This window comes from Gorilla gorilla, chromosome 1 (assembly GCF_029281585.2).
Source record: "Gorilla gorilla gorilla isolate KB3781 chromosome 1, NHGRI_mGorGor1-v2.1_pri, whole genome shotgun sequence".
NCBI classification, from domain to species: Eukaryota; Metazoa; Chordata; class Mammalia; order Primates; family Hominidae; genus Gorilla; species Gorilla gorilla.
Window position 1 is genome coordinate 79513828 of NC_073224.2, and position 26142 is coordinate 79539969.

Sequence of the window (26142 nt, forward strand, 5' to 3'; positions counted from 1 at the left end):
GAGCAGAACTGTGGGGTGGGATGCCAACACACAACTTTGCTCCTTAGTCTAGCAATGGGTCCTTGAACAGGCCACATCAGGTCTCTAGACCTTACTAAGTTATGTAAATGTGAAAACTTGAAGAGATGAAGGTGGGGGAAAAGAAAATCATCGGTGTTTTTTCATGGTTTTCTTCCTAGGGGGAGAAGCCATTGTACTCCCAGACAGAAAAAAATCCCAGATCAGTCAGCCCAGTGGAAGCTGAATATTCATCTCACTTTCAATGTGTTCTTAGAGAATCTTCAAAAAGTGGTTTCCAAGGATGGTGACCTCTTATGAGGAGATGGGCAGTGGCTCTAATTCTGGAAAGTACATTAATAGGCACTATAAAAAATGTAGTTTGGGCTATCTAACCACCTTTAACTCCACCACCCACAGACTGCTTAAGATGTAGGTCCAGAAAGCCATAGTTATGACTATGCAAGCCCAACTCTTTGTATTAAACTAAGGGTAGACTCTGAACCAGATTCTTTCTCAAGAGAATTGAAAACTATGATACTGAAAGAAAAAATTTACAAGGTGATTGTAGATACTCATAAAAGTCAAATAATAAAGAATTATAAAGCACCTAAAATATATCAGGAACCGAGGACATGGCAATGAACAAAGTAGTGATCTCTGCCATGGTGGCATTGACCAAGAGATAAAATAGAAAGATAATATTCAGCCAGAGTCAACTCCACAGCAAGCCAAAGTTACATGTAAGTTGAAGTCATCGAGGTACAGAAAAGTATGGAATAAATAGATAAAAGATCTCCAACTAGGGAAGCAAGAAGATGACACAGATGGAGATGAAAAAGTAGTGACACATATTTCAACAAAAAACAAATGGAATAACCTGGGAGTATGACCATACTTTTCCAAGTTCCGTATGCCTAGATTAGATTTAGTGCCTAGTCTTTGGAGAGCTGTGATATTTTTCACCAGAGTTCTCTTAATAAACTATTCTTATATTCAAGCTACCTTGAGTAGATTTCTGTTTCTTTCAACTAAGCATGCTTATATGTACTTGCATACACACTGAGCAGAAGAGCCTAATCTATGTGGAAAATGCCATGTCCAGGGACTCATTCATTAATTCAACAAACCTTTACCCACTGCCCACAGTATGGGAAGCTCTGTACTTTTATTGGGAAATCATAGTTGAACAAGACCCAGCCTCTTCCACAAGGACCTCATAGTCTCATGTGGAAGTCATCATGTTAGCTGACATACGTTCAGTTTTACAGTTCAAATGATATGCCTTATAAAAAAGGCATATGTTTGAAACCCTAAAGGGGCATTTGACTACCTTGGGAGTTAGGAAAGGCTTCACAAAAGAGTTACTTTTTTTTTTTTTTTTTTTTTTAGAGTGAGTCTCCCACTGTCCCCCAGGCTGGAGTGCAGTGGCGTGATCTCGGCTCACTGCAAGCTCCGCCTCGCCAGTTCACGCCATTCTCATTCCTCACCCTCCTGAGTAGCTGGGACTACAGGCGCCCGCCACCACGCCCGGCTAATTTTTTTGTATTTTTAGTAGAGACCGGGTTTCACCATGTTAGCCAGGATGGTCTTGATCTCCTGACCTCGTGATCCGCCCTCCTGGGCCTCCCAAAGTGCTGGGATTACAGGCGTGAGCCACCGCGCCCGGCCAAAAGTAACCTTTTTAAGCTGAGCAAAGGGTGAGGGGGAGCCATTCAGGTGAACAGACAAGCATTACAAGTAAAGCAAACAGCAAGTGCCAGGAAAGTGAGATATGAGAACATGACATATTTGAGTAAAGCCTGATATCTAGGTATGATTGGGTTATACAATATGAATGGAAGGTGAAGAGTAGAGCAGGGAGTAAGGGGGCTGAGAAAAGTACCAAAGGACTTGTTAAAAATGAAACTAGAAAGACAGCAGAGACAGATTTTCAATAGTCACATCGTTTACTTAAGAACAGGAATTAATCTTTTTCACACTCCAGCAGTGCTATGGTTAATACTATTTTTTTTTTTTTGAGTTGGAGTCTCACTCTGTCACCCAGGCTGGAATGCAGTGGCACAATCTCCGCTCACTGCAAGCTCCGGCTCCTGGGCTCATGCCATTCTCCTGCCTCAGCCTCCCAAGTAGCTGGGACTACAGGTGCCTGCCACCACACCCAGCTAATTTTTTGTATTTTTAGTAGAGATAGGGTTTCACCATATTAGCCAGGACGGTCTCGATCTCCTGACCTTGTGATCCGCTCACCTTGGCCTCCCAAAGTGCTAGGATTACAGGTGTGAGCCACCGCAGCTGGCCTACACTTTATTATTAAATCTCATGGAAAACTTCAAGATAGAAACTATTCTAATTGTACAACAATTTTAGGATGAGTAAACTGAGGTTCTCAGAAGTTTGGCAACTTGTTCAAAGCCCCACCATGAGCAATGGCAGAATTCAGACTCTTGGGTTGCAGCCTATGTTCTTTCCATTGCATCACACTGCCACCCAGGATGGGGAACAATAGTTTGGGCTCTGTCCCATGTACAGTTTGGAGCCACTGAAGCATTTTAGGCAGGGAGAAATATGATACAATATGATATGATGATTTGCATTCATGGTAGCAACCTAGAGGTTGAATCAGGGAGAAGAGCTGAGAATAAAGATAAGAAAACTACTTAACAGGATAATGCAAGAAAATCAGGTAAAAGTTGATGAAGTCCTAGATTAAGGAAATGGCAGTGGGCATGAAGAAGAGACAAAGGGCATTTTGAAGACATATGCAAGAGAATGATTATATTGCCTAGGTTTTCTTCTATGGTTTTTATGGTTTTAGGTCTTAATGTTTAAGTCTTTAATCCATCTTGAGTTAATTTTTGTTTAAGGTGTAAGGAAGGGGTCCAGTTTCAGTTTTCTGCATAAGGCTAGCCAGTTTTCCCAGCACCATTTATTAAATAGGGGAATCCTTTCCTCATTTCTTGTTTTTGTCAGGTTTGTCAAAGATCAGATGGTTGTAGATGTGTGGCATTATTTCTAAGGCCTCTGTTCTGTTCCATTGGTCTATATATCTGTTTTGGTACCAGTACCATGCTATTTTGGTTACTGTAGCCTTGTAGTATAGTTTGAAGTCAGGTAGCATGATGCCTCCAGCTTTGTGCTTTTTACTTAGGATTGTCTTGGCTATGTGGGCTCTATTTTGTTTCCATATGAAATTTAAAGTAGTTTTTTCTAACTCTGTGAAGAAAGTCAATGGTAGCTTGTTGGGGATAGCATTGAATCTATAAATTACTTTGGGCAGTATGACCATTTTCATGATATTGATTCTTCCTATCCATGAGCATGGAATGTTTTTCCATTTGTTTGTGTCCTCTCTGATTTCCTTGAGCAGTGGTTTGTAATTCTCCTTGAAGAGGTCCTTCATATCCCTTGTAAGTTGTATTCCTAGGTATTTTATTCTCTTTGTAGAAATTGTGAATGGGAGTTCACTCATGATTTGGCTGTTTGTCTATTATCGGCGTATAGGAATGCTTGTGATTTTTGCACATTTATTTTGTATCCTGAGACTTTGCTAAAGTTGCTTATCAGCTTAAGGAGATTTTGGGCTGAGACGATGGGGTTTTCTAAATATACAATCATGTCATCTGCAAACAGAGATAATTTGGCTTCCTCTCTTCCTATTTGAATATGCTTTATTTCTTTCCGTTGCCTGATTGCCCTGGCGAGAACTTCCAATACTAGTTAAATAGGAGTGGTGAGAGAGGGCATCCTTGTCTTGTGCCGATTTTCAAAGGGATGGCTTCCAGCTTTTGCCCATTCAGTATGATATTGGCTGTGGGTTTGTCATAAATAGCTGTTATTATTGTGAGATGCGTTAAATCAATACCTAATTTATTGAGATTATAGTGATGAATCAAGGAATTTAAGAAAATGAGGCCATTAAAGAGTGAGGAAAGTGTAAAGTTGGTCAGGTCAAGGAATAGGAAGGAACATAAATGGGATCTTTAAGTTGTAGACCCAATGCCTACCTTTCATTTTCTGATATGATCCATTTTTCTCCAACTTTGACACAGTCCCCTACAGGACTAAATGGGGAGAGAGGCTTTCACAGAGTTCTGTCTTCTTGGTAAAACCTACTCCATGCCACAGTGATTTCTAGGTGGCACTGAGAGCCAGCTTGAGACTCATGGCCATAATTATAACATAAGATCACTCAGCATAGTTTTAAGTTTTATCAGCTGCATTTAGCAGTTCACGTACAGGAAGGCATGGAATAGATGGAGAGTTGGATTTAACCAGGATGTGTGTGTATACATGATGAAAGATAAAAGAGGGAAGAGAGTTAAGAGTAAAAAAATCACATCAGTGAGTTTTTAAATCATTTTAAACTGTCTAAGATACTAGTCTCTCAAATATACCCTACCTCCCTGTTAATAGAAAGTCATCCTTATCTCTTCTACTCTCACTCCAGACTCTGTAAGTCCCCTAATCTCACCTCTTCTCTTCAGTTAACTTCCACTGTGCTCTGTGGATCTCATGATCAGTTCTTGGCAAAATCCCATATAATCTCAACTACTTCTCAAGAGTGCACTTTGCCTTTCGGTTCTAACCACGATATAGCTGACCCTGAGGACATGGTTTCCCCTGCAGCCTTCTCTAGCAGTGGCCATCTCATTTCCCACCCTTCATGCTCCTGGGCGTGGAAGTAAGGAAGGCACTCCCTTGTGATATCCTGAACACTCTTCCTTCGTCCTCTCTAATGATCTCTGGCTCCTTTGAAGCCAGAACCACGGGACTCTTAGCACCCACTACCTGTCCTCATTGCAGTTTATGTTTCTTGTTACTTCCCCTCATCCGTTGCCATTAAGTGATTACAGAGGGAATGCAGTTACTAATAAAATTAGGTTCCAGGGCATAGTATTCCTTTTATAATCTCAATATTAGGCATCACCCACTCATACTTGCTCTAGTCTCTTTCCCTAATGAATTGTCAAACCTACTTAGACTTTTAACCTTTATACCTGACCAACTTTTCACTTTCTAGCATCCTCAAAGGCCTCTTTTCATTCCTTGACTGAATTATATTCCATGGTCCATTACTGTAATCACTCCTTTGTGTATACTCTCAACTCTCGTCCCTCTTTTATCTTTCACCACGTATATACACACATCTTTGTTAAATCCAACTCTTTGTCTATTCCATGCCTACCTATACATGAACTGCTAAATGTAGCTGATAAAACTTACAACTATGCTGACTGGTCTCATGTTATAATTATGGCCACCGAACAGGGCTCTCAGTGCTACCCAGAAATCTACTGTGTTTATCTAGCCAACCAACACTCTTAGCTCTTATTCTCAAAAGACCATTTCATAGATTATTTTCCCAACTATTCCCTTTTCTTCCTGTTAGCCAAAGACTTTCCTTCTGTTTAACCTAGGAAATCAAGAAGAAGAAGCCAATCAGAAGAAAACAACAGCAATATCTCACCATGCAACTAACATCCTGCTGCATTTGTCTTTGTGCCCTCTGCATTGCCGCCTGTTAGGAAGGATGAAGCACTCAAGCTCCTGGGTAAAAACAACCTCTTTGCTCCTATGATTATCTTCTGTCTCTCCTACATCATCACTTTCTCCCTCACTATGGAGTTTTTTTTTTTTTTTTTTTTTTCCAGACAGAGTCTTCCTCTGTCACCAGGCTGGAGTGCAGTGGCGCAATCTCGGCTCATTGCAACCTCCGTCTCCCGGGTTCAAGCGATTCTCCTGCCTCAGCCTCCCAAGTAGCTGGGACTACAGGGGTGCACCACCTTGCCCAGCTAATTTTTGTATTTTTAGTAGAGATGGGGTTTCACCATGTTGGCAAGGATGGTCTTGATCTCTTGACCTTGTGATCCACCCGCCTTGGCCTCTAAAAGTGCTAGGATTACAGGCATGAGCCACAGTGCCTGGCCTATGGAGTTATTTTAATCAGCATATCAATATGCTGGAACAACTCCCATCTTAAAAACAAAAACACACCCTCCCATGACCCCACATCGCTCCCCAGTTATACTCGTTTTTCCATTTGCCTTCATAGCAAAAGGATTATTTCTACTCATATCTGATTCCTCACTTTGCTTCCTTCCTCGAGTTTTCTTCACTTGGCCTTTTGTACTCTTCATGTACTGAACCACTCTTCTCCAGGTTACCAGTGACCTCCATGTCACCAAATTGAAGGTCGAGTCTCAGTCTTCACCTTAGTGACTGCTCAACAGCCACAGTTGCCAGTTCCTTCTTTTGTGAAAAACATTCTTCACGTGGCTTTGTGAGCCCGCTTTGGTTCTCTTCATATTCTCTGTTCTGTCTCAGTCTTCTTGGTTGGATCCTCTCTTCTTCCCCATTTCTGAATATTAGAGTGCTTCACAACTCAGCCCTAGGGCCACTTTCCTAGTTGCACTCACTCCTTGAGTGATCTCATTTCATTTTCTCCCATAGTTGTAAATACCCACTACACATGTGTATATATTTGCACACCAAATTTCCACCTTCAATCATGGCCTTTCTCTTGAAATCCTGGTGTTTGTGTCCAACTGACTGTTAGATTTCTCTACTAAGATGTCTCATAGGAATGTCACATTCAACATGTCTAAAACCAAATTCTTGATTTATTTCTTTCAGATCTGTACCTCCTCCCAGTGTTGTCCTTCTCAGTAAATGGAATCACTGTTCATTTGATTGCTCGGGCCATAAATCTTGCAGTAAATCTTTATTCCTTTCTTCCAATCCATTGTCTGATTGCATAGGCTCTATCATCAAAATATATTCTGAATATGCCAACTTCTCACCACCTCTGTGACACCAGCTTTGCCTAAGCCACAATTATGTCTTACCTTTACCACTGCAATAGCCACTGCACTGGTCTCCAGGATCCCCTTTTCTTTCTACTTCCTAATCAGTAAGGCCTTCATGATATGGCCCCTGCAACCTCTATAAACTCATCTTTCACTTCATTTCTCTCCTGACTGCATGCCAGCCTCACTGCCTTTCTTGGTGGTCCTGGATCATACAAAGTACACTGCCCTGCCCCTTTAGGGCACTTGTACCTGTTCTGTCCTTTGTCTGTGATGTTTGGGGCTTACTCCCTCACTTCATTCAGGTCTCTGCTTAAGTGGCATTCCTTGGACAGGTCTTCCCTAAACTCACCCTTTATCCTCTTACTTGGCTTCATTTCTTCATACCATTCATCCCACCTGGCATTATACAGGTGTACCTCAGAGATATTATGGGTTCAGCTTTAGACCACTGTAATAAAGCAAATATCACAATAAAGCAAGTCACGCACATTTTTTGGTTTCCCAGTGCCATATGAAAGTTATGTTTACACTATACTGTAGTCTATTAAGTGTTCAATAGCATTATGTCTGAACAAACAATGTACATACCTTAATTAAATAATATGTTATTGCTAGAAAATTCTAATGATCATCTGAGCCATCAGCCAGTTGTTGGAATCTTTTTGCTGGTGGAGTGTCCTGCCTTGATGTTGATGGCTGCTGACTGATCAGGGTGGTAGTTGCTGAAGGTTGGGGTGGCTGTGGCAATTTCTTAAACTAAGACAACAATGAAGTTTGCTGCATCAATGGACTCTTCCTTTCATGAGAGATTTCTCTGTAGCATGTGACGCTATTTGATAGCATTTTACCAACAATAGAACTTCTTTCAAAATTGGAGTCAATCCTCTGAATCCCTGCCACTGCTTTATCAACTAAGTTTATGAAATATTCTAAACTCTTTGTTGTCATTTCAACAACATTCATAGTATCATCACCAGGAGTAGATTCCCTCTCAAGAAACCACTTTCTTCGCTCATTCATAAGAAGCAACTCGTCATTTATTCACATTTTATCATAAGATTGCAGCAATTCAGTCACATCTTCAGGCTCTACGTTTTATTTCAGTTCTCTTCCTATTTCCACTACATATACAATTACTTCCTCCACTGAGGAAAGACATCCTCAAAGACATCCATGAGGGTTGGAATCAACTTCTCCAAAGCTCCTGTTAATGATATTTTGACATCCCCCTATGAATTACAAATATTCATAATGGCATCTAGAATAGTGTTATTTCTAAATGATTTTCAATTTACTTTGCCCAGATTTGTCAGAGGAATCACTATCTATGGCAGCCTTTACCTTACAAAAACATTTTTAAATAAGACTTGGAAGTCAAAATTACTCCTTGATTCATGGGCTACAGAATGGATGTTGTGTTTGCAGGCATAAAAACAATATTAATCTCCTTGTACATCTCCATCAGAGCTCTTGGGTGAGCAAGTATATTGTAAATCAGAAGTGATATTTTGAAAGAATTTTTTTTCTGAGTAGTAGGTCTCAACAATGGGCTTAAGATAGTTCATAAACCATGCTGTAAACAAATATGCTGTTATCGAGGCTGGATTGTTCCATTTATAGAACACTGGCAGAGGAGATTCAGCATAATTCTTAAGGGCCCTAGGATTTTCAGAATGCTAAATGAGTCTTGGCTTCAATTTAAAGTGACCAGCTATATTAGCCTGTAAGAAGAAAGTCAGCTTGTCCTTTGAAGCTTTGAAGCCAGGCATTGACTTACCCTCCTTAGCTATGAAAGTCCTCAATGTCATCTTCTTCCAATAGAAGGCAGTGTCATCTACACTGAAAATCTGTTGTTTAGTGTAGCCACCCTCATCAATGATCTTAGCTAGATCTGGATAACCTGCTGCAGCTTCTAAATCAGCAGTTACTGCTTCATCTTGTGCTTGTATATCATGGAGATGGGTTCTTTCCTCCAGTCTCATGAACCAACCTACGCTAGCTTCAAACATTTTTCTGTAGCTTTTTGACCCCTCTCAGTCTGCATAGAATTAACCAGAGTTAGGGCCTTACTCTGGATTAGGCTTTGGCTTCAGGGAATGTTGTGGCTGGTTTGATCTTCTATCCAGACCACTCAAACTTCCTTCATATCAGCAAGAAGGCTGTTTGGCTTTTTTATCATTCTTGTATTCACCAGAGTAGCACTTTCAATGTCTTTCAAGGACTTTTTCTTTGCATTTGCAACTTGGCTAACTGTTTGCTGCAAGTGGCCTAGGTTTTGGCCTTTCTCAGCTTTTGACATGCCTTCCTCACTATGCCTAATCATTTCTAGCTTTTGATTTCAAGTGAGAGATGTCTGACTCTTTCACTTGAAAACTTAGAAGCCATCAAGGTTAATAATTGGCCTAATTTCAATATTGTTGTGTCTCAGGGAATAGGGAGGCCTGAGAAAAGTGAGAGAGATAGGGGAACAGCCAGTTGGTGGACCAGTCAGAGCACACATCATTTATTGACGAAGTTTGTTATCACATATGGGTGCAATTTGTGACACTCCAAAACAATTATAAAAGTGACATTAAAGGTCACATATCACAGATCACCATAACAGATAAAATAACAATGAAAAAGGTTAAAATACTGTGAGAATTATCAGAGATACGAAGTAAGCACATGCTGTTGGAAAAATAGTGCCAAAAATAGTGCCAGGAAACTTGCTTGACACAGCGTTGCCATAAACTTTCAATTTGTAAAAACAAAAACAAAAACAAAACCACAGTATCTGCAAAATGCAATGAAGCAAACCATAACAAAATGAGCTATTGCCTGTATATTTATGAATGATCTCTCTGCTATTAGAATTCAAGCTTTATCACGGCAGGAACTTTACAGCTTTTGTTCATTCTTGTATTCTCAGGACCCCAAACAGTGCCTGACAAATAATAGGTGCTCAGTAAATATTTATTGAATTAATTAATAAATAAACAAAATTTGCTTGTGAGTTTCACATGGGATAAAAGCAGCATATAAGACAACTTTGAAGTATTTTCAATACCTTAACATTTTGCTTAGAATTTTTAAAAAACGGTATTCTCAAGTACAGTATTTTCACTGGTTTTCCCTAAAACAACATGAACTTTACTAGAAACCTCTTAGGTGTAAGTAGAGAAGATATGATGAAGGTTGTAGTTATTAAAGTCATAATAACTATTGATCTCTTAAAAACACTCATGAGATCATGTTACTCCCCTGTTAAATCTTTCCAGTGGTTTTTCACTGCACTTTGACTTATATTAAAATTCCTTCTCATGGCACATAACCTGGCTCCAGCCAAACCTCGTCTTCTCTTTGTTATTCACCTCCCCATCATCTCAGCAGTCTTCTCTGTGCCCCAACAAGGCACCAGGCTGGTTCCTGCTAAAAGGCCTTAGTACTTACTTGGAACAAGTACTTAGTACTTTGTTCTGTCTGCCTGAACACTTTCCGCTCACTTCTCCACACAGCTGGTTTCTTATCATTCAGAGCTCAAAGTCTAAACCCCAAAAGTGCCCTCCATGATCAATCTAATAATAATCGTATGAGCTGCTCCCTCCCCACGCCCCAGGAAATGTACACCTATGACTCTGTCTTGTCTTTATTTATCATTAGAAATAACTTTGTTGTTTTTCCATCCTCCACCAGAGTGCAACCTCTGTGAGCATGGGGACCTTGACTGCCATTCACAGACGTGCCTCTGCTGTAGCCTGCCTCAGAGTGGGTGCTCTGTGAGTGTCTGCTGTGGAATGAATGACCTCATCGTGTCTGAAGGCTGGCTGTGTCTTCATCAGAAAGCTTCTTTTCCTCTTCCATCAGTCGGCCCAGCTGACCTAGAGATGGTTGAGGCTCTGGCCTCCCCTGGTTCCTCAGTGCTTCCCGCACCCCCCTGCCCTGTACCTCTCAGGTCATTACCTTGATGGCCCCCGTGGCTATCTGGATATGGTGCAGCCGTCGCAGCGTGCTCTCTCTGTCGATGAAGTAGGAGGCGGCCAGCTGGTGCAGGGTCTCCAGGGACACAGCTGTGCTGTTCCCACTGCCCCCGATTATAGAGGCACCTCCTGTTGTCTCTGTCTTTCTTCCCAGTTTCCGCTTGTCCACAAAAATGGTCAGGGACTCTTCTCCTATGGTGAACAACACGAGTGTATTGGTGACGCTCTCTGCTCTCGAATCCCCTACCAATAGGAACATAAAACCCTCGGCCAAGATAGACATAGCTGAGAGAGAGTGCAGCCCCTGCTGCCAAGCTCTTCCCCCAGCCCTTACCATCTTTAGAAGAAGCTCATCAGAGGGAGCCACAGGCCAGCGGCCTCGCTGCCTGAAAGGCCCTCTTCCAAAGCTCAGTCCCCCTGCCCTCAGCTTATCTGTTTAACATCTTCTATTGAACTCTGTCTCAAGCAATCCATCTCCACAGGGGAGACACAATTCTCTCTCTCAAGTTGTTTACGAGGAGTCTTCGTGGCTTTTTCTGCTCCCTCAGGAAGGGCAAAAGCCTTGAAGCTGCATCTCCCTCCTCCCCATCAAACACTCAACACCTGCCGCGTGCCGACAGCTGGCCTGAGCCCTGGGAGAGCTTGTTTTAGTCGATTGGACAGTGAGCTAAATGTTATAATATATCCTGCTTCCTTCTTCCCAGGGTAGAGGGAGCTCTGCATCTTCAGAGATTTTGATCCTGCCCTGGGTCCTAGCCCACATTGCTCCACCCTACCCCCACTCTCCGCCCCACAAGACGATGATTCATCAGCCCAGAACCACTGGAGTTGGTTTGGACAGTTTCCAATCTTTATAGAGAGGAAGAGGGGTCAGGGACTTCGACTTTTTTGCCTGTAGGTCTGACCATTGTAGCCACAGCAAACATTAGAAAGTGGCGAAGCCTCAGGGGTTGGGTGACTCAGCGGAGCGAAAACTGGGAGTGCCCCCTGCTGGCAAGTGCTTGTTAGGAGCCTGTCCACCTCCAACCGCCATACCCAACTTCCCCTCCTCAGGGAATAATTAAATAGAGATGCTCTGGGGTAAATTGAGATGTCAAGAGACCGCACTGTTTTCAAATGCACCAGAAAGACTTCTCAGGCAATAAAAGGCCCGGAAGAACATAAGACTGTTGGAGCTACGCTACACGAGTCTTAACGTTATTTCCAATGGTCTGGCAACCAATTAGCTTGGGATTGTGATGTTGCTTACCTCCAAGGGTGGCAGAAAGTAAGAAATGAGTGCCGTACTTTTTAATCAGATTTTCTGTAACCTGTTGCAGATTGGGTCTCCTTCCAAGGAGGCGAATGTTCCGGATAAACTCTGGGGCAAGAGGCAATGGCAAACTGAAGAAGTCCTTCCTTTCCAGAGCCAAGTTGTTCACCTTCCAACGGGCAAATTCCCTGGGGGAGAAGCCAAGGGATAAGGAAAAGCTGATCTCGTTTCAGAGCAAGAGGCATAAAATCTGAAGTAGGTAATGTTCTTCCTCCACTTGCAGCCACTCATCTCCTCTCAGCCCACATCCCCTCAGCTGGAGGTGCCCAGAGCCTAGAAGAGGCCCCTTGGCCTCTCACCTGGCCTGTCATTCACATGCTGTAAGAAAGCTTTGTCTCCACTGATCTTCATCAGAGCCTCTCCCAGCCAACTTTCTCATCAGACAGTAGTTGATTAGCTTATTCACATGAAGTCATGGTTTACAGTGTCGAGTAGTAGAAAAAACAAACATTGGAACAGTGGTTTGCAAAGATGCGATCTAATCACAGTTGTCTTACAGTGAATGAGTCACATCACCTCTCATGGCCTCAGTTACTCGCCTGTGAAGTCTGGAAGCTTGCTCTAGAACCACTGCCCTCATGTTTTGATATCTGATCCCCTTCATACTGTTAAAAATTATTGAATCCCCATATTTGTACATGTGGCTTAGAGCTATTGAGATTTACCATTTTAGAAATTAAAACCGAGAAAATCAACATTTATTTGTTATTTCATTTAGAGATAACATTAATAAACCCATTACATATAACATAACATTTTAATGACAACTGTATGTTCTGAAACAAAACAAATTTAGCAAGGAGAGTGGCATGGCTTTGCATGTTTGCAAATCTCTTTAATATCAGGCTTAGCAGAAAAGAGCTGCACTCTCATATTTGCTTCTACATTCAATCTGTTTTCATAATTGTGGATTTTCATCTTTGCTACTACACTAAACTAAACAGATGGTAGTTTCTTAAAGGTTAGTTACAACATGGAATCTGAAATCATATCAGTGAACTTTTCATGCTTTGTTACATTAAATCCAGTGTTCTATATTGTAATTTGAATGGATCTTTTTATCCTGCATAATGTTGTAACATCATGTGTTGGTCATCTGGAAAATATCAGGTCACCAAGTTATGCAGATCTTCCACATTTTGACACTTTTCATTATATAATATTAAAATATCTCACTATTTAATATCACGACCAATCTCTTCAACGTCTTTAAATATTAGGAAAATGTCAAGTTCATGAGGATGAATGCAAGTTTTCTAAAATTTGAATTTTCATTTAAAAGCTTAAATTTTATTATTGGCAACAAATACTGTCAGTTGTTTTCCTTGCAGAGGCTGGCTTAATTCATTTTTTTTTTTTTGAGAAACGCCTGCTAGACACTCAAGTCTGAATAATCACAATTTGTTGCTTGTGCTTTCAAGAAAAAATGGAGTTCCATGAAAAAAGTGGCTAGTTCAGCTTGCAACTCAACCACAAAAGTATTTTTCCTTGAGATAATTATAGTACTTAAGTAGCCTCAGATTTGCTTTATGTGCACTTCCCATTTCATCTTACAGAATATTAAAAACACATGTACCCAAGGGTCAGGATTTAATAAAAGTAATAAATGTTACTGCTTTAAGGACATTCTTAAGTGAAGATAGTGTGTGTGTGTGTGTGTGTGTGTGTGTGTGTGTGTATGTGTGCGCATGTGTGCTTATGTGTTTAGGTGCAAGTGTGTAATGATGAAGAATACATGACTCTTAGTGTTATGTGGTACGACTGCTTTTATTCAAATTAAAGTACCAGCAGTTTTATTTTGTACCTTCAGTGCAAATGTCAACATGAACACTCTGAAATAGACTAAGCGGATCCATATTTTGAGAAGCCTTATTCTAGAAGATTGCAAAGTTGTTCCTTTCTAATCCTGTTGAAGATTTTAATTTTCATGCTTTGCTCCTCACTGGAATGTTTGCATTTTAAAGGGGACAGGTTTATAAATCTTTGTCTTGGGATGAAATTTAAAGAATCATATCCATTAATAAAAAATGAATTTTCCATTGTCCCCCAAATTATACTGGTGAGAACCAGCTCCACTGCCTTAGGAAGCAACAAAATGTAAAGTGTTTACACCCTCTTCACCCATCCCAAATCTGCTCATCATAACAGTGCCAAACCTTGGTCTAACCTTCCCCAAATGTCCATGAAATGCAAATGATAGAGTTGCATAAAAATAAAATAATTAAAAATAAATAAACAGATTTTTGACAAAGGTGCCAGGAACACACATTGGGGAAAGGAGAATATCTTTAATAAATGGTGCTGAAAAAACATAATATCCACATGCAGAAGAATAAAACTATCTTTCACCATGTACAAAAATCAGCTCAAAATGAATGAAAGACTTAAATGTAAGACTCAAAACTATAAAACTAATAGAATAAAGTCTAGGGGAAAAGCTTTATGACATTGATGTGGGCAAGATTTTTTTGGATAAGAACTCAAAAGCACAGGCAACAAAAGCAAAAATAAACAAATGGGATTACATCAAACTGAAAAGCTCCTGCATAGCAAAGGAAACAACAGAGCGAGGAGACAACCTACAGAACTGAAGAAAATACTTGCAAATTATGAGTCCAATAAGGGGTTAATATCCAGAATATGTAAAGAACTCAAATAACTTAATAGCAAAAGAACAATTTTTTTAATGGTCAAAAGACTTGAATAGACATTTTTCAAAAGAATACATAAAAATGGCAGGCAAGTATATGATAAAATGCTCAACATCGCTAATCATCAGGGAAATACAAATCAAATGCACAGTGAAATGTCACCTCACCCTAGTTAGAATGGCTGTTATCTAAAAGACAGAAAATAACAAATGCTGGTCAGGATGCAGAGAAAGGGGAACTCTAATACACTGTTGGTGGGAGTGTAAATTAGTGCAGTGATTATGAAAACAGCATGCAAATTCCTCAGAAAACTAAAAATAGAACTACCATATGATCTAGCAATCTCACTACTAGGTACATATTCAAAGGAACTGAAATTAGTATATCAAAGAGATATCTGCACCCTCATGTTTATTGCAGCACCATTCAAAACAACCAAAATATGGAATCCACCTAAATGTCCATAAACTGATGATATACACAATGAAATACTATTCAGCTGTGAAAAGAATGAAATCCTATCATTTGCAGCAACATGGATGAACCTGGAAGACATAATGTTAAGTGAAATAAGCCAGGCATAGAAAGACAAATACCACATAACCTCACTCATATGTAGGTCTAAAAAAGTTGATCTCATGGAATTAGAGAGTAGAACAGTGGTTACCAGAGGCTAGGAAAGGTAGTGGGAAAGGGAGATGGGGAGAGCTTGGTTAACAGATACAAAGTTACAGTTAGGAAGAATAAGTTATGTGCTCTATTACATAGTAGGGTAACTGTGGCTAATAATAATGTACTGTAGATTTTAAGTAACTAGAAAAAAGCATCTTGAAAGTTATCACCACAAAGAAATGATAGATGTTTGAGGTGATGTATATGCTAACTACCCTGATTTGATCATTATTCAGTGTATGCATGTATTGAAACATCACACCAATACACTGTTGTGCCGGATATGTCAATTATAAACAAAATTTTTAAAATTAAAATTATAAATACATGAATAAATAAAAATCCATGCCACATTTGAGGCATAAATTCCACCATCTAACTGTAGAGACTGAGAGAGGAGCATGTGTCAAATGTTACTAGGGAAACAAAGAAAAGCGGGTGACTAATAATTCATGGTTCCAACAAAGTCTTCAAAATTCCCACTGTGTAGCTTTATTTACCTAAGCAGGTAAGTTTATAATAATATATTGTCAGTTATTTCCTTTGTGCAGCAAATGCTAAATTTTAATTAAAGTACAGAGTATTTGTCAAAAGTATTTTCTATCCCAAACCCCACTGCAGGGTAAAGAACAGTTGCCTAATCTCATCTCTAATTGGCTGGATGGAAACTAGAATCCTCTCACTGGTTAGTTGATAATTACATTGATGAATCATAAAATCAGATTACTAAAAACAAACAAACAAACAAAAAAACCTTAGGGTCATCAAACCCAGCTCCCTTGCTTTGGGATAGGGCATGTCTAGACTTCATTAACTAATAATTTCTAACCTATTATTTTTCTACACTGCTAGGGGAAAAAGACATTATTACAATTTCCATAGTTTCTTATAATGGTCAAAGCCCCTCACGGAAAGGAAAGGACAACTTAGCATAGAGGTGGGCCCCACTTTAATTAAATATAATAAATAAAAATTGGTAGTCAGTTGTCTGGCCCAGTCAGACACTGGGTCTGGATGGGAACTAGTATCCTCTAGTTTCCTTATGTTTCTCATAAAACAGAAAGGGTAAGTGGTTTACCTAAAGCAATAAAGCCAGTTGATAATAGAACCAGAACAAAAAGCTAGTGTCCTGGCCCTCATTCTATGCTATTAACAGCAACTATGATGGCGGTGACAATAGTCACAACTTAGACCCAGAGAGATTAAGAAAGTAGTGTGGATGAAGTCACACAGTTAGTAAATGACAGAGTTGTGCTTAAAACCCAGGCCAATATCATATTGCTGTTTCTATAGCACTGTTTTCCTTCGAGTAGTTAAGGTTAAATGTTAAGTGTATTTCATTGCATTCTAATTTTTTTTGTGGTGTTTAGTATCCTTTAACACAAATATTTTTATTACCCAGAACATTCCACTTTTTACATTTTCTACACAAAACATGGATTAATTGTATATTCAAAACATAGCATAACATTTACACCGCAGCAAAATGTTCCTGGATTAAGCCAGTTTTAACCTGCCCATTTGCAGGAGAAGAAATTGAGATGCCTCAAAAAGCCAAGTCCATACAGAGAGTACATGGGAGGAATCACAGATAAAGGCCTAAGTCCAGCTCCTGTGGCTGCTAAAGAAATCATAACACAGAATAATGAATGACCTAGAAAAAGGAATGATACTAAGGAAGCTTTTTATGAGCAAATAATAAAAAATAATGGCTAACATTTAATGAATTTTTAGTATGTGATAGGCATTCCAAGCATCTTACAAGGATTAGTTAATATTATATTCAAAACACCATATAAGGTGTTTGAATAAAATATAATTATCTTCATTTTATAGATGATGAAATTGAGGTACAAATAAGTTAATTTGCCCAGTAGTTAAAAGCTAGTAGGTGGCAAGGTCAGGATTTAAACACAGACTGTCTGACTCCAGTACACACAGCCTTTGCCACTAGGCTATACTACCTCCACCTGTGAAACTCTAAGGAACAACTGTGCTATGGAGTAGAAGTGTGTGCATGTGGGGAGAGAGTTTCAATAGTGCCATATAGGGATTATAAGGATAGGGACTATATTTGGAGAATTTCACTGGAGAAAGAATCCATAAGAATGCATACAAGTGGCAGCCGGGCGCTGTGGTTCATGCCTGTAATCCCAGCACTTTGGGAGGCCAAGGCGGGTGGATCACGAGGTCAGGAGTTTGAGACCACCCTGGCCAAGATGGTGAACCCTGTTCTCTACTAAAAATACAAAAATTAGCCGGGCGCAGTGGCAGGTGCCTGTAATCCCAGCTACTCAGAAGGCTGAGGCAGGAGAATCATTTGAACCTGGGAGGTGGAGGTTGGAGTGAGCCGAGACTGTGCCACTGCACTCCAGCCTGGGCAACAGGGCAAGACTCCATCTCAAACAAACAAACAAACAAACAAACAAACAAAAAAAGAATGCATACAAGTGGCTACATTTGCCAAAGAACAAAAAACAAACAAAAAAGCCCAAATCTACTTTCATCACAAATTACAGTGGGCTATCAACTCAGAATTAGACTCAAGTGGGCATGGTGGCTAGTGCCTGTAATCCCAGTTACTCAGAAGGCTGAGGTGGGAGGATCATTTGAGCCCAGGAGTTTGAGTCCAGCCCGGGCAACACAGCAAGACCCCTGTCTCAAAAATTATGAGGCATAAGGCCTCAGCCACAGGAGTTCGAGTCCAGCCTGGGCAATATAGCAAGACTCCTGTCTCAAAAAAGAAACATTAGGCATAAGTACTCAGCCACAGAAAGGTTCAGACTCTAAGGGCTCCCAGTGGTTTTCTCTTCTACCCCGATAAGTTTCTTCCTTGCCCTCTGGGGCCCTTCATGGAACCAAAATAATGGAGAAACATCTATGAGCGGTGTTTGAGCCAGAAAGTGGTAAAAATGTGCTTACAGAACTTATTAACCTGGTTCTTTCCAGCATCTGCAAACCTTAGAGGCAATACTGGAAGGCAGCCTGAGCTATTCAAAGAAGAAATGTTCATTTCTGATTTTTCATTTAGCAGTTTTCCCCCCAGTAATAGAATAATCAAGGCTCTTTTTTTTTTAAACTAAGAAAAGGATGTTTTCTATATATCAATTATATTAACACACACTGCTTCAATTAAGCCATCATCTTTGTTTCAATTAAGATATCAAGTAAATCTCCATTTCAATTTAGCCATTTCTCCTAAAATCTTCTCCCACTGTGTTTGTTACACAGTAAACAGTCTGAGAAAGCAAACATTTCTAACAGCCCTATAGTCCCTATGTAAAGTGTCTTTAGAATAGGAGTGGCCACTGCATTCAGGGCTGACAGGTGGAGCCAAAGGGTAAAGAGAGCTCTTCCCTGTGGACTTTGCCTGTAAAATGCATTCACATTGCACATATAAAGGGTACTTCAGCAAACTGCTATAATTAACAAAAATTCAGTCCATTTTCCATCTTCCTCTAGCATGCTTTAGGTTAGCCTAGAGTGAACAATATGTATTTCCAGGAAAGGGTGAACATACACATAAAATCATTAATAAAAACCAAAACAATGTCCAGGAAAGGGATAACCCAGCCTGGAAGGTATAATCCAGTGTTAAATCAGCCAAGCATACCGACACTCAGAATATTTTAGATATAATGATATCTAAATAATCAGTGCTGAAGTAATTGTAGTTATCTTTATCCCAAATTGCGTAACACTAGTGGTCCAGATTGCCAAAAAATGATGCTTCTGGTTGTACATGAGTTTAGGGATTTCCCCAAAATCCAAAGGGGCCCTGCAATAGGAGAGTTGAACCATAGCCATGCCAGATCTCAGGCACAGGAGCTTCAGCAGGGTTTGAGACTGGGCCAGCTCTGGGTTTGAAGCAAAAGGGTCTCCAATGAGAATACTAAATGGCTACAAATGTTCCTAATTCAAAAGATGTAAATAAAAAGTGCTGCCTCTGACTCAAGCTACTGATTCTTATGTCAGCAGCCACCTGCAGCACTATGTTACACAAGGTCAACAAGAAATCTCCCAGCAAGAATCCCCCTGCAGGGTCTCGTGCCTGAAGATGAAAGACTCAGATAGAGCACAGCTGGGGTCTTCCAGCCCAGGTGCTGTTTCCAGCAGCTGCACACAGAAGCACCAGTTTCCAGACTCATAAACTGAGAACATTGACCTGGCCCCTGTGAAGAGTCACTACCTATGAAGCCTCCCTCCCTATGCAGCCTTAAGGGGGAGAGTATTAAAAAAAAAAAATACACACACACACACACACACATGCACGCACACACACACACAAACTGTACCTCAGTGAAGCTGAAATCTAGAAGTACAGGTTGAGTGTCCCTGATCTGTAAATCTGAAATCTAAAATGTTCCAAAATCCAAAACTTTTTGAGCATCAACATGATTCTCAAAGGGAACACTCACTGGAGCATTTAGAATTTCATATTTTCAGATTAGAGATGCTGATCCAGTATAATGCAAATATTCTAAAATCTGAAAAAAAAATTCAAAATATTTCTGGTCCCCAAAATTTTTTGGATAAGTGATACTCAACCTGTAATGAATACTGTAGCCTACAATGTGGGTGGTTGTGCTATAACTTCACACGAACAGCCGGATTATTCTGTTTCCAGTTTTTTAATAGATCTTTCATCTTTCCACCTCTGCGGGGGAAGCATGTTCCGGCCCATTTCCAAGTCCACAGATAGGGCTGTCATTTGGAAAGTCACATCCCTGTATCCTAAGCATGCAGCTCTATCCGCCCCCCTCCACCGTGGCACCCCTGCAGGCTTGGCACCAACCTATCCTGGTGTCAGTGTGCCCCTGCATACTAGGAGACATTTGTTCCTCCTGCATTAGACTCTAGGCTGGGTTTACTGAGGAGGAAATCAGTGCTGCTTCCAGCAGAGCCAACCAATCACCGCCTGCTCACTATTCTGCGTTTCTCAGAATTGAGATACTGTGGGGAAGTCTTAAGGCAGCCACGGAACCCATTTTGCAAGCAATGACAGAAGGAGTGGGCTGTCAGGGTAAGGACATTGACCTCTATTCTTTGGCCCTCCTGATCTATTTCCAATGATCTATCTTTTGGGGGCACCCCCTCCAACTTTTAGTGCTCAAAAGGACTGCAGTGCTGAAAGAGACTGGGCTATCATTCTCCAGTTTGAACCAAACTGGTTTTCCCTGAAAAATGAAGGTAAACAGAGGACATGTTATTGAATAAAATATTTAAGAACTCTGGAGCAAAAGAGATAGACTGGCCTTAAGCCAAGGACATAGTTTTCTTGTCATTTCCCTGGGACTTTACTTTGTCTACTTAAACTGTCAACCAATGACCCATGGGAAATTTTCTCACATACGAACCAGTTCTGGGTAAGTTCAACTGTCTTTGTTCTCAGAGCCTTTGTCTTGGAGATTTGCCTTTCCACAATTAGCTTGAGACTTGCCAACTGGGCAGAGGAAAATCAATAAGTACCACTGAGTTTCACACTGCTGATTTTCCTAAAGAATTTCAGACACAGGAAGCCTTCTCTTTCTTCATCTTTCTACCAATATACCTCACATCCAGGGCTACTGCTCCCATCACAGAACTCAGTCCACCAAGCGATGACATCACCATCTTGTCTTTTTCATAGGACTCACATTTTTCATCTTGAAAACCTCACATGAACAAGAATAGCCAAAGCCAGCATGTACACTGAGTGATGCCAGTTTTTTACCCAGTGACTCAGCTATGATAGTTTCACATTCTCTATCAAGCTGGACATTTTAGGGGCTTAAGGATATATCATACTTTGGCTCCAATACAGAGGCAGTATTTCCAGACACATCACATGACCAGGAGATTTCCATTTCAACAACAGATTACTGTAATGTACTTGGCTATTAGAGACTTTACTGCTATAATGAATAAGACATGATTAATCTGAGCTATAAAAAGAAATGATAATAAAAACCATAATCCCATATATTGGTGTAGTGCTTTCCTGAGAGATTGGGGGGAAGTCTTAAAGCAGCAATGGAACCCACTTTGCAAACAATGACAGAAGCAGTCAGCTATCATGGTAGGGACATTGACCTTCTCTATTCTTTGGCCCTCCTGATCTATTTCCAGTAGTCTCTCTTTTGGGGGCACCCCCTCCAACTTTTATTGCTCAAAGGACTACAGTGCTGAAAGGGACTAGGCTATTATTCTCCTAACAGTTGTCTTGATATCCAAACTGTTTTTTGCACACAATTTTTACACACGCTTATTTTATCTATACAGGGACCTTGGGGGAAAGGGAGAGAAAATATCATTAATCAACTATTAAGCTTTTACATGTTAACACATGAGGAGACAGAGAAACTGAGAGAAATGGTTTGCCCCAAGTCTCAGTTGACTAGTGGTAGAGTTTGACTAGAACCCAGACCATACTACCAATGATTTTCTGCCTTTGTCTGTGACCTGTGTTCAAGCTCAGGGAGTACTGTCCACCTTTGTCATATTTCCCAGGTAATTCTTTTGCCTTGTTTACCACTGTGGCTGGGAGAGATCCCCAGGCAGGAAGGCTTCAGTCCAGGAGTTGTTTGGTTAAGTAATATCTCAGCCCTTGCAACTCTTAGAGACACAAGAGCAGAAATGAGGCCATCTCTTCCCTGATGTCCTGGTGCTCTCCATCTTTTCACTGTCTGGAAGAATTCAAGAAGCCTGGCATGGAGGTAATTTAGCAGCCTGCTGTGTTCTCAAACAACGGCCCGTAAACAATGATTGGCCAATTTCATTCTAATCTTCCCAATTTTGCTCTAATTAAAATCAAGCTGCAGCTTTCAAACAGTTTAATTAAGGCTGATTGGGAGAAATGGGGGAGGGGAGAGTCAAGCTTAAAGGAGGAGGAGGAGATCACTGTTTGGCTATTCTCACACTGCCCTGGTGGGGCTTGGGGACATAGGGAGGGCACTGAGAGTGGTGTGTTTATAGAATCAACATGAAAGACAACAGACCCACTGGAATGAGGGCCCAGTGAATCTGTGTGACCAGAAGGATTTGAAGAGGGAGCTGAGACCTGTGTCTTCCCAGGCACAAACTGTCAGATCTTTCCTGACATCCCAAACTGCTCCCCAGCATCTCATCTGCTCAACTGTGGAGAGCATGGCTCTGTTCACCACTATCTGCCTCCCATTGTGCTTGTCTTTGCTCAGCAAGTGGCCCATGCAATGCTTCTCCCATTAGATGTCTTCATGAGCTTCCTTTATTTACTTGACTCCCAGAGAATTCCCACAAACTGGTAATTCCTTCCATTATTCTACAAGTTTATTCCTTTTGCAAAGAAATAGCACCTCTGGTATTTTGGTGCATTTAATTTTTATATAGGCCATTCTTCTTTGGACTAAATAGTTTTAGTTCCTTCAACACAGTTTCCAGATTCCCAGGCCTACATGCTCCACCTTTTCTGCTTGCAATCTAGCTTGTCAACGTTCTTTCTTTTTAAAGATGGAAACCAAAATTGAACACAATCTGGTAGATATATTCTGAGCCACTGAGAATACGTTAGGATACAAGATCTGAATACATCATTATCACCATCACTATGACCATTATCATAGTTTCAGTTATTAGTGAGACCCTCTGTTTCTAGGAATGGAAGTAGATACTTTATATATTTTTAAATTGTCACTATAATCCTACAGATGTCAGTGTGGTTGATTGAATCATCATTCTCGCCAGTATTAGAGTGCCCTTTGACATGTTACTTTGCAATATCACTCACTTGTGAGGGGGGAGCTTATTTCCTTCCCTCAGTGATATTGGGTTTGGCTTTGTGACTTTGCTTTGGACAAAGGAATGAGGGCAGAAGGGACTGTGTGCTGATTTGGGGCCAAGACCTCAATAAATACTGCATATTTCTACTCTCCATCTTGCATTTCTGCCCTTACTGAGAACTGCTTCCTCCAGGTACTGCAGGTGCTGCTCTTTTAGCCTGGGCCCCAGAATAAACACCACTAGAAGAAACACCTAATGGCCTCCTTGCAGACCAGCAGCGTGAAGCAAAGCTAACCCGGCGAACCTGCACCTGAATGAGTAAGAATAAATTTTGTTTTTATTTTATTTTTTTGAAATGGAGTCTCACTTTGTCACCCAGGCTGTAGTGTAGTGTAGTGGCATGATCTCGGCTCACTGCAGTCTCTGTCTCCCAGGTTTAAGCAATTCTCCTGCCTCAGCCTCCCGAGTAGCTGGGATGACAGGCACATGCCAACACGCCCAGCTAAGGAAGAAATTATTTTTAAACTACTGAATTTTGCTATTTTTTGTATGCATCATTGTAGCAATAGTTAAATGACACACACCACAAGCTTTAGTCCTATTTTATAGCTAAGCTTGTTGAGGCTCAGATAATTTAGGACACACACAAGGACACAAAGATAAGTAAGAGGTGAAGGCAGTGTATGCTGTTGCTGCTATATATATTTTCTTTATTAATGTACTTGAATATTACATTCATTTTTTAAAGACAAAAATATTCTGTGCTAACCGTAATCATATCATCAGCCAGTATCCCATATTTCTTTCCAGCCCCAGAAATTTTTTTCACAAGTATCACAGCCAAGTCAGGTCTCTGATATTTGTGACATTGACATTTTTAACTTCAGTTTAGGGCTTTACATTTCGCCCTCTTTTTGCATTCCACTCCTTGTGGCAGAGGCTGGAAAGTTGTTTCCAAAGATGTTTCCATTTTCCTCCTGGGCTCACAGATGGACAATTTCCCACCCCCACCCCCACAGCTTCCTCTGCATTTAAACATAGCCATGTGACTGAATTCTACAGTGGAATATGAGTCCAGGTCTAGTCCTTCAAACCTCTCATGAAATCCTTCATGCTCTTTCTCTTCCCTTGTCCACCAGGATCCAGGACTCTGAGGCCCTAAGGAATGGCAGAGTGATGAGGCAGAAGGAGTCTTGGTCCTGAATGATTTCGTGAAGCAATCTCCTTTTATGTCTCTCATAAATTGTATTGGAGTGTGACATGAGCAAAAACATAAACTTTCATTAAGTCACTCAGATTTGAGGACTGTTTGTTTCAGCAGTTACCCTATTTTGACTAATACTGTCTTGATTGTATCTATCCAATATTCTAGCCTGATGAAACAATCTTGGCTCTTGATCTCTTAACTGTATTGCCTAGCTGGATAAGGGTTCAATTACTGTTTTTATTGTCCCTGTGGTCAAGTAGCCATGCTCCCATTTCTTCTCAGCTCAGCAACAATCCTGTATGTGGTCTCCCTTCTTCTTGCTTGTTGGGTCTAGGGGGAGATGGTGTTGGTCTTGAGGCCTTGTCTTTTATGCTGTGGGATCTTGGTGTGTGAGTCGTGCTCTACAGGGAGAATACCTGTCACTGTTAATGATTTATTTTGAACTATCTACAACTATAAAATCAGTGGCTAGATTAACTCAAGCTACAGTTAAGGAAAGCAGTATGTAGACTATAAGTGATAAATCTGATTAATGTACAGCGTTCTATGCATAAAACGAGTCTGGTAGAGTAAGACTACCTATTCTTTCTTCTTTCTCAATTAATCTCTCTTTATTTTCTCCCTGTACTCTTCTCTAGATTTCTCATTCTTTTGTTTTTCGTATTTACTAATGGGCGACCCCTCACAAAATGAATAAGCATTTAGCTAGAAATAAACCAAATCTTTTTTTTCAGTTATCACCAAATAATCTTATAAAGAAAGTACTATTATTCCACCAATATTACTAATGAGAAAAAATGAGGCTCAGAGATGCAAAATAATTTACACAACTAAAAGCAGCAGAACTGCAGTTTAACCCAGTCAGTCTGATTCTGCAATTTAAACTGCAATTTAACCCAATCAGTCTGATTCTAGAGCCTTGAGTCTCAACCACTTGTTTACGCCTTCATCTAATTTCATCCCAGAACATCTTATTATGCCCTTATGTGTGGCAGACATGGTGCTGGGGTCAGGAGATATAAAGGTGAAATACGACATGTTCTTTGCCTGAAGGAGCTCAGAGCCTAGTGAAGAGCAAAGAGAAATAAACAAGTGCACAAAAATAAGTTCGTATGGTAAAAATATGAATAAACTGATGGGGAATCATAGGTAGGAGTAAGTAACTCTTGTAGGAGTCAAAGAAGACTTCATATGGCGATGATAATTTAGATGAGTTTGAAAGGTGAGAAGGAGCTCAGAGGAGATAAAGAGCTTTTGGGGTAGAGGGAATGGGTTATGGAAAGACACAGGACATCAAGGGGGCCTTCTGTGGGCAAATCTGGAGGTGTTCATCGGGACTGGAACAAAAGAAAAACAGGAAGAAATGGTGGGGCACAATCAATGGCAGAGGGTCAGTATTCATTGACTATTTGTTGAAATAGTGAATGAATGGATTTGGAAGTGAGTTTTATGCTAAGAAAATGGGTTTGGGTTTTATTTTTGGAGGACAGATGGACCAACAAGGACTTAGGCAGGTTGCATTAGAGAAGTGAGGAAAGTACGAATGGTAGACAATGAAGCCAGGGGAAAAGAAAAGAGGCTGGATTTGAAAGACAGTTCTGCGATAGAAGCCACAAAACTCAGATGGGGAGAGAATGGAGAAGAGGCAGGAGTGACAGTAGCCAGGTGGCTGTTCATACTGGCTGTTCATACAGGTGGCAAAGAGTGTAGCAGATACAAGTGTATTAGGACCTCATGAGTTCAACTCTGGCTATGATTTTACCACACAAACTAAATCTAGGTATACAAAATCAAA

At 40.6% G+C, this 26142-nt stretch overlaps 1 protein-coding gene and 1 long non-coding RNA gene across 4 annotated transcripts in view; one reads left to right on the forward strand and one right to left on the reverse strand.

Annotated features, from left to right (window-relative positions):
- The window catches only part of BRINP2 (BMP/retinoic acid inducible neural specific 2), a 114405-nt gene that overhangs the window by 17212 nt on the left and 71051 nt on the right, over positions 1-26142 (reverse strand). For all 3 annotated transcript variants that reach the window (XM_004027953.5, XM_019027031.3, XM_055377943.2), the window contains 2 exons: positions 12018-12208; positions 10752-10960 (listed from right to left, as the gene is read on the reverse strand). In XM_004027953.5, coding sequence (XP_004028002.1) covers positions 10752-10960; positions 12018-12208 — 400 coding nt within the window. The remainder of the gene's footprint in view (positions 1-10751; positions 10961-12017; positions 12209-26142) is intronic.
- Positions 12167-24321, forward strand: LOC129531607 (uncharacterized). The gene is made up of 3 exons (XR_008676890.2): positions 12167-12275; positions 23333-23458; positions 24280-24321. It is a non-coding gene; the product is annotated as an uncharacterized lncRNA (long non-coding RNA).